Raw genomic sequence first — 14,722 nt, 5'->3', positions numbered from 1 at the left:
CTTTACGCTGGCTTGGCCCCTCTTTGAGTCTTGTTTCTCATGTCTCTCTTTCCCAGTGACTCTCACGCTCTATTGTTTCTCTCTCTAAATTCCCCTTTCATGGTCTCCCTTATGACATCTCGTGCTCTCTTCCATTGGCTGCTCCTCTCAGCTTGTGTTCCTCTCACTCTGAGTCACTCTCTCTCTCTTTATCTGACTTCCCTTCTGGTCTATTCCTCTCCCTGTCTGTGCGCCATTCTCTTTAGTTCAGACCCCTCTGTATTGGTTCTCTCCTTTCTGTGTCCACCTTCCTGCTGGCCTCCATTTTACTGTCTGTCCCTCTTTCTCGCCCTCATAGGTGTAGACTCTGTGCCCTGATGCAGGTGTTCCTCTGTCTACTGGTGTCCGTCTCTGACTGTGTCCCTCTCGAGATATGCCCCTTCTGTGTGTACAGCTCTTTGTGTGTGTGCAGCTCTCTGGTTGTGTTCCTCTTTAGTTATGCCACCTTCTGTGTGTACAGCTCTTTGTGTGTGTGCAGCTCACTGGTTGTGTTCCTCTTTAGTTATGCCGCCTTCTGTGTGTACAGCTCTTTGCATGCGTACAGCTCTCTGGCTGTGTCCCTCTCGAGATATGCCCCTTCTGTGTGTACAGCTCTTTGTATGCGTACAGCTCTCTGGCTGTGTCCCTCTCGAGATATGCCCCTTCTGTGTGTACAGCTCTTTGTATGTGTGCATCTCTCTGGTTTTGTGCCTCTTTAGTTATGCCCACTTCTGTATGTACAGTTCTGTGTGTGTGTGCAGCTCTCTGGCTGTGTCTCTCTAGAGATATGCCCCTTCTGTGTCCACAGCTCTTTGTATGCGTACAGCTCTCTGGCTCTGTCCCTCTCGAGATATGCCCCCTCCTGTGTGTGCAGCTCTTTGTGTGTGTGCAGCTCTCTGGCTGTGTTCATCTTTAGACATGCCCCATGTCGCCTGTGCCATTCTTTGTGTTTGTGGTCTCCCATGCTGGGGATACGACCCCAAGCCCTGCTGATGACAAGCCAGTGTCACATCCCACTCTGCTATTGTGTAGCCTCACCAACATCCAGCACCACCACCTGCACTCAAATCCACCATCTACACAGAGCCTCAACAGGCACCAAACCTCTCACCACCCTTCACCACCATATATTCCCTCCACCAACATCCACACTCTTCAATACCACCCCACTCCACTCTGCACCACCAACTGACAATACCACCCCACTCCACTCTGCACCACCAACTGACAATACCACCCCACTCCACTCTACGCCACCATCTACACTCAAATCCGCCATCCACAAAGTGTATCAACACGCACCAAACCTCTCAACAACCTTCTCCACCATCCACACACTTCACCACCATCTGCAATGAAAGTCACCATCTTCACAGAGCCTCAACGTGCATCAAACCTCTCACCACCCTTGATCACCATGCTCCCTTCACCACCATCCACACTCTTCAACACCATCCCACCCCACCCCACCCGTTGCCACCATCTTCACACGAATCCACCATCTACACAGAGCCTCAACGTGCATCAAACCTCTCACCACCCTTTATCACCATGCTCCCTTCACCACCATCCACACTCTTCACCACCATCCAACCCTCCCTCCACCACCATCCACACACTTCACCACCTCCCAACTCCACCATCTGCTCTCGAATCCACCATCTACACAGAGCCTCAACACGCACCAAACCTTTCACCACCCTTTGTCACTATATGTTCCCTTCACCACCATCCACACTCTTCAAGACCACCCCACTCCACTCTGCACCACCAACTGACAATACCACCCCACTCCACTCTACGCCGCCATCTACACTCAAATCCGCCATCCTCAAAGAGTATCAACATGCATCAAACCTCTCAACAACCTTCTCCACCATCCACACACTTCACCACCATCTGCAATGAAAGTCACCATCTTCACAGAGCCTCAACATGCATCAAACCTCTTACCACCCTTTATCACCATGCTCCCTTCACCACCATCCACACTCTTCAACACCATCCCACCCCACCCGTTGCCACCATCTGAACTCAAATCCACCATCTACACAGAGCCTCAACATGCACCAAACCTCTCACCATCCTTTGTAACGATACGCTCCCTTCACCACTATCCACACTCTTCACCACCATCCAACCCTCCCTCCACCACATCCACACACTTCACCACCTTCCAACACCACCATCTGCTCTCGAATCCACCATCTACACAGAGCCTCAACACGCACCAAACCTTTCACCACCCTTTTTCACTATGTGTTCCCTTCACCACCATCCACACTCTTCAATACCACCCCACCCCACTCTAGGCCACCATCTTCACCCTAATCCACCATCTACACAGAGCCTCAACATGCATCAAACCTCTCACCACACTTTTTCACTATATGTTCCCTTCAGCACCATCCACACTCTTCAACACCATCCCACCCCACCCCACCCCACTCTAGGCCACCATCTTCACTCTAATCCACCATCCACACAGAGCCTCAACGTGCATCAAACCTCTCACCACCCTTGATCACCATGCTCCCTTCACCACCATCCACACTCTTCAACACCATCCCACCCCACTCTAGGCCACCATCTTCACACGAATCCACCATCTACACAGAGCCTCAACAGGCACCAAACCTCTCACCACCCTTCACCACCATATATTCCCTCCACCACCATCCACACTCTATAATACCACCCCACCCCACTCTATGTCACCATCTGAACTGAAGTCCACCATCCAGAAGAGTATCAACATGCACCAAACCTCTCACCACACTTCACCACCATATATTCCCTCCACCAACATCCACACTCTTCAATACCACCCCACTCCACTCTGCACCACCAACTGACAATACCACCCCACTCCACTCTACGCCACCATCTACACTCAAATCCGCCATCCACAAAGTGTATCAACACGCACCAAACCTCTCAACAACCTTCTCCACCATCCACACACTTCACCACCATCTGCAATGAAAGTCACCATCTTCACAGAGCCTCAACGTGCATCAAACCTCTCACCACCCTTGATCACCATGCTCCCTTCACCACCATCCACACTCTTCAACACCATCCCACCCCACCCCACCCGTTGCCACCATCTTCACACGAATCCACCATCTACACAGAGCCTCAACATGCACCAAACCTCTCACCACCCTTGATCACCATGCTCCCTTCACCACCATCCACACTCTTCAACACCATCCCACCCCAGCCCACCCGTTGCCACCATCTTCACACGAATCCACCATCTACACAGAGCCTCAACATGCACCAAACCTCTCACCACCCTTTATCACCATGCTCCCTTCACCACCATCCACACTCTTCACCACCATCCAACCCTCCCTCCACCACCATCCACACACTTCACCACCTCCCAACACCACCATCTGCTCTCGAATCCACCATCTACACAGAGCCTCAACACGCACCAAACCTTTCACCACCCTTTGTCACTATATGTTCCCTTCACCACCATCCACACTCTTCAATACCACCTCACCCCAACAAGGCCACCATCTTCACCCTAATCCACCATCCACAAAGAGTATCAACATGCATCAAACCTCTCACCACACTTTGTAACGATACGCTCCCTTCACCACCATCCACACTCTTCACCACCATCCAACCCTCCCTCCACCACCATCCACACACTTCACCACCTTCCAACACCACCATCTGCTCTCGAATCCACCATCTTCACAGAGCCTCAACGTGCATCAAACCTCTCACCACCCTTGATCACCATGCTCCCTTCACCACCATCCACACTCTTCAACACCATCCCACCCCACCCCACCCGTTGCCACCATCTTCACCCTAATCCACCATCTACACAGAGTATCAACATGCATCAAACCTCTCACCACCCTTTGCCACGCTATGCATCCTCCACTTCCATCTGTAACATCATTCCCTGACACCATCCACACATGCGGCATCAGTGCATGCCACAACACGTACCATCATCCACACATATCCACCAAAGTTATTGAAATCCATTAAACCAATACTTACAACAAAAAAGCTAGGTTACTGTCCAGGAAAAGTCAACTCTACAAACACTGGACGTATCAAATGTATGTTTACTATAAACATTTAACGTTAATTGATTATTCAATCATAAACATACATATTTACATTGTAAACTAAGCCTTATCTAGCACCATATCACCACTAGTCCACAACACTCCCTTTGAATACACCGCAGTTAACACTTGGACTGGATTTCACTTTCTGTTGTGAAGTAGTGGTGCGGTGGGAGTTGAGCATCATTTGTAGTTTCAGAGACTATATCTATGCTATAGACAGTAATCTTCCCTTTTGACAAGGCAGGCAATGATACCCAGATCTAATGTATATTTTATAGAGAAGTCGGGGGCCCCGGGCTGACCCCTGGGGGACTCCTCAGCTTCAGGGTTGGAAAACGCCTTTAAGTACGAAAATGGTGGCAGGAAAATAGCCGAGAACCCCTCCTTTAGAAAGGAGTGGAGCCCACACATGTATGGAGTCTAGTGAGCGATTGGGATTGGCGTGGTCCACCCTATTGAAGGCTGGAGGACAAGGAGTGTCTGTGTACACCTTAGCCCGGAGATTATCGTTTGCAGATAAAAGCACTGACTCTGTGTTCCTAGCAGTGTGGACACCAGCTTGAGAAGGGTCTAGAAAGATATATGAAGCAATACACCTCTGTAGCTGTGAAAAGCAGGTCTCTTTAAACATGTTTTGCAAGACAGTGCAGCTTTCAAGAGGCAACGCCCCTATGTCCGAACTGGCCTGACTCAGGAGGCCGATCATAGGAGTATTCTATTATCATCTGGGTACCAGCCATGGACTGCAGGGGTGATGAGGGCGCCCCGCCACTTGAAACACTGACAGGGCATCGCGTAGTTTAGTTGGGGCGGCATCAGAGGCCAGCCTGAGACCTCCCTTAACGAGGGCGGGGTCTGCTGCCAGTCTATGAAAGGTCTCCACAGGTGTAGGGAAATGTGTAGGGAAATGTGTCGTGACACAAGGACCAGAGAAATACACTTCCCTTCCTTACCGGTGCCGTTAACCCCCTACCGCCATACTCGGAATGAGGCCCATTGTCAGTTACCTAGACAACACTTTCGTGTTAGTGCCTTAGTATTACCCCACAAGGTGACGATACCCCCTTGCGCCAGAAGTTACAGAATTTTATTTTAAGTCAATAAACACTGGAAACAGAAAGACAAAAAAATGACCACTACATACAGTTGTGCACCTCGACGTACTACTACGTCTCTCTTTCTTCCAGAGACTAAAGAAAACTTTCCTGCCTGGCCGCATCTTTCTGCAGCACGCCCCTGTCCACTGAGGAACATTTCTGGGCTGTGGTTCACTTTCAAAGGAAAGGTGGGCTCCATTGCTCAAGGCATGCCTGAATTCCTTTCCAAGGGGAGACCCAAAACCGCTTGAAAACACAACAGTAGTCTGAGGGTCACAATGTAAAGCCGTGTCTTGGGGCAGCAGGTGAGTGGCCGGGGCTCATCACAGAGCAAGAGAAGTTGCGGGGAAGACACTAGGAGGGGTTCTGAGTAGACACGTCATAGATAGGAGGACTAAGCTCAAAAGCTAGGGATACAACTGCAGTCCTCTGCTATGAATAGAGCAGCCTGAGGGACTCCCTGCTGACCACGAACAAAGTAAGCATCATTGTGCAGCAAAATAGAAGGACAACTCGAGATTTCAGTGGCGACTTCTAATTGGCCAAACGTCTGCTGTTGGCTTTGGCGTTGCTTGTTTTAACAGGGCTTGAGCTTGAAAGAAAAATAAATCAAGCTGCTTAAGGCACTCTTGACTACCACATTTCTATGACTCCAGTAGCCATTTACAGCTATAATTAAACCATTTACTCCCAGCAGACTACTAGAAATAACTCTCTAGAAAGTCGAAGCTCAGCGAGATCCCAGGAGGAGGTGTTTAGGGCAGGTTAGGGGGCGGGGGGTGAAGGAGAGGGTGGCAATGGCCATATGGAGCAGCATAGCCAGGGAGATACAGTGGGTGGGAAAATAACCAAACAGCACTCACAAGCTGTCTGTTCCTCTACACGTGTGATGGCCCTGCTTCCTGTACACCAATGCCATAGTTTCGGATTCTAGGTGGCACTCCAGGGCCGACTAATAGCCCGAACCTTCAATGGGGAGTAAGCTACATCTTTATCCCAAGAGGGCAGTCTCTACTCCACCCTTACCACTTTGAGAGTGACATTGTTTTCTGCACACTCGCCCCCTTGAGAATGGCAGACTCGACTCCACCCTTGCCCGTTTGAGAATGGCAGACTCTACTCCACCCTTACCACTTTGAGACTGACATTGTTTTCTGCACACTCGCCCCCTTGAGAATGGCAGACTCTACTCCACCCTTACCACTTTGAGAGTGACATTGTTTTCTGCACACTCGCCCCCTTGAGAATGGCAGACTCTACTCCACCCTTACCACTTTGAGAGTGACAGTGTGAACTGCACACTTGCCCCTTTGAGAATGGCAGTTTCTGCTCCACCGTCACCACTTTAAGTGGTTATTTCTAGATGCAAAACAAGAAAGAAATCTTGCAAGGCTGAACAGCTTTTTTTCAGCGAATGTTTGCCCAGGTAGCAGCTATTCGAGGCGGAGGTTTGCTGCACCACTAAGTATCTAATGTATTTGCTTGATTTTAGTGCAAAGGGAACACTGGACTCAAGTATATGGCCATGGGTTGGACTGGAAGCACTTTAATGCCATTTCCTTATGTCTTATGTGGCTTTGCATGATGTCAAAGGTATTTTTTTGTTCTGTCCTCTCATCTGCTTGTCCACACATTATAAAAAGGTCAAATAAGTAATTGCAAACATTACAATAAAAAAATGAGAGAGCAAGTCTGGGGGAAAGCCCCCATGGGAGTGCTGCATGTATTCAACAGAGGGAGCAAGCCCCCAAGTCCTCTGGGTTGGGCTTTGGGGCGGGACAAGGAGGCTCAATTATCCAGGGTGAGGGAGGGTGGCAGCCAAGGGTTTGTGGCATGGCTTTCGGACTAGTGGCATCTGCCCCTGTGGTAGGTATGGGTCCTTGCTGCATTTGAGGAGAGGGAACTGCATTCGCCCTTGTGCCCCTCAATGGCAGCCTCTCTCCCAGCCCAGCACATTCAGGGGGCTTCTCTAGAATGCAATTGCTGCAGCCCGGCTCACCAGAGGGGTCTGCATGGTTGCCATGGTGATTGGACATTGCCCAGGGATTTGAGATATGTGCCATTTCCCTTATCTTTGACAAGTAGCATCCAAGAATGTGAGCATTGAACTAACACTTATAATGACAACTCCTCAGCAATGGCGAAAGTGACCTTTTGGGCGGGAATGTGATGTCTTGCTGCAGGTCTTTGCAGGTCCGTTTCATGTGTCTATTAACCCTTTCCTCTTCTCTCACTCTAGGCCAGACTGTTTCTCTAAGCTGTACGCAGGTGCCCGGAGCGCTGGTGCAGATTGACGCTGGCAATGGGCAGGTGTTTGGAGTCAATTCAGCTGGCATGATTTACACCCTGTACAGTGGCAGCTGGACACAGCTTCCCGGTGCCCTCACCCATGTTTCTGTCGGTGCGGCTGGAGTTTGGGGCGTGAACCGCGGCAACCTCATCTACAAACTGGTGGGCGCAGAATGGGTCCAAACACAGGGTAGGTGCCGGGTGATTAACGTGTTCATGCCATGAATGCAAGTTTACTTGTATTTGTATTTAATTTATATAGCGCTTGTTTGCCAAAAGCACTTGTACAAAAAAAGGTTAAACAAGGGTACAATCAAAGTGAAAATACAATGCAGGCGAATCAGAAGAGAAGAGGGGAGCGAGGATAGAGAGAGAGAGGGAGAGCAGATAGAAGATAGGCTTTAAGGTTGGTCTGGAAGATACAGAGAGAGGAGGAGGAACGGATAGAGAGAGGGAGAGATTTCCAATGCCTCGGAATGAAAGCCAGAAGACACGCAGAGGGGTTTAAGGACAGAGAAAGGAATCTGATTCTGGGAAGGGGGCACATGGAGGATAGTAAAACATGATGAGAGAGGAAAGGTGAAGAGGAGCGAGACAATGGATACACCTGTGGACGATAGAGAGGAAATGATCAAGAAGACGAGATTCGAAAGTGAGAAGAGATATAGAGAGTGGAAAGGGTGTGATAGAAGATCGAGAGGAGAGAGAAAAGAGAAGAAGAACAGAGGAGGAATAAACAGAGTGAAGGGGGAGAAGAGATATAGAGAGTAGAGAGGGTGTCATAGAAGATCGAGAGGAGAGAGAAAAGAGGAGACGAACAGAGAAGGTATAAACAGAGTGAAGGGGGAGAAGAGATATAGAGAGTAGAGAGGGTGTGATAGAAGATCGAGAGGAGAGAGAAAAGAGGAGACGAACAGAGAAGGTATAAACAGAGTGAAGGGGAGAAGAGATATAGAGAGTAGAGAGGGTGTCATAGAAGATCGAGAGGAGAGAGAAAAGAGAAGAAGAACAGAGGAGGAATAAACAGAGTGAAGGGGGAGAAGAGAAATAGAGAGTAGAGAGGGTGTGATAGAAGATCGAGAGGAGAGAGAAAAGAGGAGACGAACAGAGGAGGTATAAACAGAGTGAAGGGGGAGAAGAGATATAGAGAGTAGAGAGGGTGTCATAGAAGATCGAGAGGAGAGAGAAAAGAGGAGACGAACAGAGGAGGTATAAACAGAGTGAAGGGGGAGAAGAGATATAGAGAGTAGAGAGGGTGTCATAGAAGATCGAGAGGAGAGAGAAAAGAGGAGACGAACAGAGGAGGTATAAACAGAGTGAAGGGGGAGAAGAGAAATAGAGAGTAGAGAGGGTGTGATAGAAGATCGAGAGGAGAGAGAAAAGAGGAGACGAACAGAGGAGGTATAAACAGAGTGAAGGGGGAGAAGAGATATAGAGAGTAGAGAGGGTGTCATAGAAGATCGAGAGGAGAGAGAAAAGAGGAGACGAACAGAGGAGGTATAAACAGAGTGAAGGGGGAGAAGAGATATAGAGAGTAGAGAGGGTGTGACAGAAGATCGAGAGGAGAGAGAAAAGAGAAGATGAACAGAGGAGGTATAAATTGAGTGGAGGGGGAGAAGAGATATAGAGAGTAGAGAGGGTGTGATAGGCTTTAAGGTTGGTCTGGAAGATACAGAGAGAGGAGGAGGAACGGATAGAGAGAGGGAGAGATTTCCAATGCCTCGGAATGAAAACCAGAAGACACGCAGAGGGGTTTAAGGACAGAGAAAGGAATCTGATTCTGGGAAGGGGGCACATGGAGGATAGTAAAACATGATGAGAGAGGAAAGGTGAAGAGGAGCGAGACAATGGATACACCTGTGGACGATAGAGAGGAAATGATCAAGAAGACGAGATTCGAAAGTGAGAAGAGATATAGAGAGTGGAAAGGGTGTGATAGAAGATCGAGAGGAGAGAGAAAAGAGGAGACGAACAGAGGAGGTATAAACAGAGTGAAGGGGGAGAAGAGATATAGAGAGTAGAGAGGGTGTGATAGAAGATCGAGAGGAAAGAAAAAAGAGGAGACGAACAGAGGAGGTATAAACAGAGTGAAGGGGAGAAGAGATATAGAGAGTAGAGAGGGTGTGATAGAAGATCGAGAGGAGAGAGAAAAGAGGAGACGAACAGAGGAGGTATAAACAGAGTGAAGGGGGAGAAGAGATATAGAGAGTAGAGAGGGTGTGATAGAAGATCGAGAGGAGAGAGAAAAGAGAAGAAGAACAGAGGAGGTATAAAAAGAGTGAAGGGGGAGAAGAGATATAGAGAGTACAGAGGGTGTCATAGAAGATCGAGAGGAGAGAGAAAAGAGGAGACAAACAGAGAAGGTATAAAAAGAGTGAAGGGGGAGAAGAGATATAGAGAGTAGAGAGGGTGTCATAGAAGATCGAGAGAAGAGAGAAGACAAACAGAGGAGGTATAAACAGAGTGAAGGGGGAGAAGAGATATAGAGAGTAGAGAGGGTGTGACAGAAGATCGAGAGGAGAGAGAAAAGAGAAGACGACCAGAGGAGGTATAAACAGAGTGAAGGGGGAGAAGAGATATAGAGAGTAGAGAGGGTGTGACAGAAGATCAAGAGGAGAGAGAAAAGAGAAGACGACCAGAGGAGGTATAAACAGAGTGAAGGGGGAGAAGAGATATAGAGAGTAGAGAGGGTGTGATAGAAGATCGAGAGGAGAGAGAAAAGAGAAGACGAACAGAGGAGGTCTAAACAGAGTGAAGGGGGAGAATAGATATATAGAGTAGAGAGGTTGTGATAGAAGATCGAGAGGAGAGAGAAAGAGAAGACGAACAGATGAGGTATAAGCAGAGTGAAGGGGGAGTAGAGATATAGAGAGTAGAGAGGGTGTGATAGAAGATCAAGAGGAGAGAGAAAAGAGAAGACGAACAGAGGAGGTATAAACAGAGTGAAGGGGGAGAAGAGATATAGAGAGTAGAGAGGGTGTGATAGAAGATCGAGAGGAGAGAGAAAAGAGAAGACGAACAGAGGAGGTATAAACAGAGTGAAAGGGGAGAAGAGATATAGAGAGTAGAGGGGGTGTGATGAAAGATCGAGAGGAAAGAGAAAAGAGAAGACGAACAGAGGAGGTATAAACAGAGTGAAGGGGGAGAAGAGATATAGAGAGTAGAGAGGGTGTGATAGAAGATCGAGAGGAGAGAGAAAAGAGAAGACGAACAGAGGAAGTATAAACAGAGTGAAGGGGGAGAAGATATATAGAGAGTAGAGAGGGTGTGATAGAAGATCGAGAGGAGAGAGAAAAGAGAAGACGTACAGAGGAGGTATAAACAGAGTGAAGGGGGAGAAGAGATATAGAGAGTAGAGAGGGTGTGATAGAAGATCGAGAGGAGAGAGAAAAGAGAAGACGAACAGAGGAGGTATGAACAGAGTGAAGGGGGAGAAAAGATATAGAGAGTAGAGAGGGTGTGATAGAAGATCGAGAGGAGAGAGAAAAGGGAAGACGAACAGAGGAGGTATAAACAGAGTGAAGGAGGAGAAGAGATATAGAGAGTAGAGAGGGTGTGATAGAAGATCGAGAGGAGAGAGAAAAGAGAAGACGAACAGAGGAGGTATAAATAGAGTGAAGGCGGAAAAGAGAGATAGAGAGTAGAGAGGGTGTGATAGAAGATCGAGAGGAGAGAGAAATGAGAAGACGAACAGAGGAGATATAAACAGAGTGAAGGGGGAGTAGAGATATAGACAGTAGAGAGGGTGTGATAGAAGATCGAGAGGAGAGTTAAAAGAGAAGACAGAGGATATATAAACAGAGTGAAGAGGGAGTAGAGATATAAACAGTAGAGAGGGTGTGATAGAAGATCGAGAGGAGAGAGAAAAGAGAAGACGAACAGGGGAGTATAAACAGAGTGAAGGGGAGAAGCAATATAGAGAGTAGAGAGGGTGTGATAGAAGATCGAGAGGAGAGAGAAAAGAGAAGACGAACAGAGGAGGTATAAACAGAGTGAAGGGGGAGTAGAGATATAGACAGTAGAGAGGGTGTGATAGAAGATTGAGAAGAGAGAGAAAAGAGAAGACGCACAGAGGAGTATAAACAGAGTGAAGGGGAGAAGCAATATAGAGAGTAGAGAGGGCTCGGAAGGTGAAGCAGTAGGATGGGCACGAGTGGGAAGAGCAGAACTGTTGAGGTCAGAAAGAGAAGAGAAGCAAGATTGTGAGTAAGGAGGTGGGGTTACAGGAGGTGGCAAGGAGGAGTAGGTCTAGAAAGGAAGAACGAAGAGTAGTTACTAGCCAGCAAAGTCAGGAGATGACAGAGATGAAAACAGGCCAGCATCAACTGGTTTGGAGGAGAGAATCGTGTGAAGAAGCTACAGGAGATGACAGGGAAGATGAGAGAGATCGTACGTTTGAAGAAATATGATTTTTTGGCATTGCATAAAGCAAAATCATAGGAGTAATGTAGAGAAAAATATGCGGGAACATCACAGGGAGAATGAGACTTTTTCTGCATTTTTATCACTGTGAGGGTCTCAGCAGAGATGAGAGGGCATGAGTAAGCCGAGGTTGAGGAGGTTTGCGGGTTGCAGAGAAAAGCCGGACTGGATAGGTGGAATGTAGAGTGGACAAGAGAGTGGAGTGAATAGTGCTTGCAGTGTCGTCAGAAGAGCAGGAGGAAAGGAGGAAATAGAGTGACAGAAGAGTAAAGTAGAGAAAGAAATGAAGTGGAATTAAAAGAGCTGAGGTTTCGACGAGTTACAGTAGGGGGTGAGGGAAGGTTTGAGGAGGGAGAAGAGAGAGAGAAAGGGAGAGTAGATGGTGATCCGAGAAGTAGAGAGGGTGAGCAGAAATAGAGCCCGGGGAAGGGAGTGAAGAAAAGATGAGATCAAGGCAGGAGCCAGAATTATTTATTATTAATTAGTATTTATAAAGCGTGCATCAGCCCGGAGGCATCATGGCGCTGTTACAGACATACATACATCATACATGTGATGCTACAGACTTACATGCTAGAGACCTAGTTACAGGTTGTCATGGGGGAAAAGTTGGATGAACAGAGTGGTTTTGAGTGTCTTGCGGAATGCTGGAGGGAAGTCTCGGCTCTGAGTGTGGGAGGGGGAGGGAAGAAGAAAAAGAGAGATAGTCAATATGGCCAGAGAAATCAGTAGATGAACCGGGGGTCTGTAAATGAATAATAAGAAATGAGACAAGAAAAGGGTTTGAGAGAGAGGAAAAATGGTACTCATGTGAAGTAAAGACAGGACGGCTGATGGAAGGGGGAGGTAATAGGGTCCAAGAAGAGTCTAATAGAATCCCAGTACCACCCGTGAACCCAGAGGGGTGGGGGCGGGTGAGTAGAATAAGTGTGGGGAGAGGCAGGAGCAGAAGTACTGTGAGGAGTAATCCAGGTGTCAGTGAGACAGAGGAAATGAAGATTAAGTTGCAAGAAGAGATCAAGAATGGAATGGGACCTATTACAGACAGAGCAGCGTTAAGAAGACCAGGATTGAAAGAAGGGAGAGAGTCAGAAGAGACAGAAGGAAGGCAGAGGTTAGAAAGGTTGCGAGAATGGCCAAAAGAAGTCTGGGGAAAGGAATGGTGGGACCCCCTAGATGCGATAAGGGAAGGCATGAATGAATAGGGAGGTAAATAGAGAGGCGATAGAGTATAGCAGAGAAGGGACGGTCGTGTGGTGCACGACCCATGCCAACAGGGGCAAACAGGGGGAGACAGTATCCTTTAAGGGTCGCCCTATGAATGGGACACCCAGGGCTGAGACGCCCACAGGAGTGGAACAAACGTAGGCAGGGTGGAACGCGTGATCTCTCACGTGAGGCCGCAGATGGAGTCATGTGTGAGAGGGTGCAGGTGAGGTCCCAGCAGCAGATGCTGCGATGGTCTGTGGGCCTCAGGTACCAAACCTCATCCTGTGGGGGGTGACAGCAGCAGGAAAGACCAGCATATAGGTCCAGAGGCAAGAGCCTCTGCGATCAGGTCCTGGGCGGTCCCTTTTGTAGTGAGTATAAAGCTGTCTGGCACCTTGGTACAATGTTGACAGGAAGACATGGACCTATAATATACAATAATATTGTCAAGTTGTCTTGTCGCACCTAGAAACACATGTGTACAGGCACGTAACAAAAGACTTGTATCATATTGTATCATGCATGGACGCCTTCAGATGGGGGATCGTAGGCGAGCACCATACATGGCTTGGCAGTATGTTATTTATGTATGTACTTGTAGAGTGCCGAAAGCCCGCCGGCATTGGGGCCCATAAGATATAACATGAATCCCACATAGAAGACATATAACAATCTATCTGACCTACTCTACTGAGTGTCCTGGTGCTAGGTAGCCATTATTTTAAAAAGTGGGTTCTGAGGTTTTTCCTAAAGGCCTGGTAACTTGGTTCTAGGTGACTAGGCGAAGGGCTAGGGGTAAGTTGTTCCAGTTCTTGGCTGCCAGCACAGGGAATGCCCTACCCAAGCCGGTTGCCCATCTGTGGGAAGGCACTGTGATTCTACCTTGGACCTCGGCACTATAGTCAAGGATTTGAATTGACTCCTATCCTCGATCTTCAGCCAGTGCAATGCTTTCCTGTCCGTGGAGATGTTTCGCTTTTCATCTTTCCTAGAATTATTCTCATGGCATTATTCTCCATAACCTGGCATTTCTCCATGCAGTACTTACTGGCCCCGAGCATGAGAGAGTTTCCGAAATCTAATCGGGATAATATGGTGCTCTTGCAATCATGGCACTGTTCTTCTCGTTCAAAAAGGGACGAATGGATCTGAGTAAGGGGAGGTGGTAGGAGGTGTTTTTATGCAAGCAGTGAACCTGCCCCTCTGCTCCCAGGGAGGCTTCCCTGGGAGCAGAGGGTTCTCAGGGAGGGGTTTTACCTGCTCTAATGCCTAAATGCGGGTGTCCTTGATGTAAAAGGCCTCATAGTCTTGCCCTAACTTTGCTTAGACTTGACAGGTGCGAAGGTATGAGGAGGCATAGTAGCAAATACGATAATGACAGTCAAAAAATGCAACATTCATGTCATTGAACTCCATAAATGTGAGTGCACTGTGAGGTGAGAATGGAGGAGAGTGGGCTTCATGGAAGAACCTGACCTGGTCCAGGTATGGGGCCAGGGAGTCTGGTGTGAAATCCCTTTTGGTGATTGCTGAATGTGGAGTGTGCATTGCGGGAGAGGGGAAGGAGATAGTGAAGTG

The 14,722-nt window shown here is 48.2% G+C and overlaps 1 protein-coding gene across 2 annotated transcripts in view; it reads left to right on the top strand.

Annotated features, from left to right (window-relative positions):
* The window catches only part of LOC138498154 (fish-egg lectin-like), a 359,483-nt gene that overhangs the window by 332,031 nt on the left and 12,730 nt on the right, over positions 1-14,722 (top strand). For both annotated transcript variants that reach the window (XM_069622034.1, XM_069622032.1), the window contains exon 2: positions 7,464-7,703. In XM_069622034.1, the coding sequence (XP_069478135.1) occupies positions 7,464-7,703 (240 nt within the window). The remainder of the gene's footprint in view (positions 1-7,463; positions 7,704-14,722) is intronic.

This window comes from Ambystoma mexicanum, chromosome 5q (genome assembly GCF_040938575.1).
Source record: "Ambystoma mexicanum isolate Mex_15411 chromosome 5q, UKY_AmexF1_1, whole genome shotgun sequence".
In the NCBI taxonomy this organism is placed as follows: domain Eukaryota; kingdom Metazoa; phylum Chordata; class Amphibia; order Caudata; family Ambystomatidae; genus Ambystoma; species Ambystoma mexicanum.
This window is presented reverse-complemented; position numbering and strand designations above follow the sequence as displayed.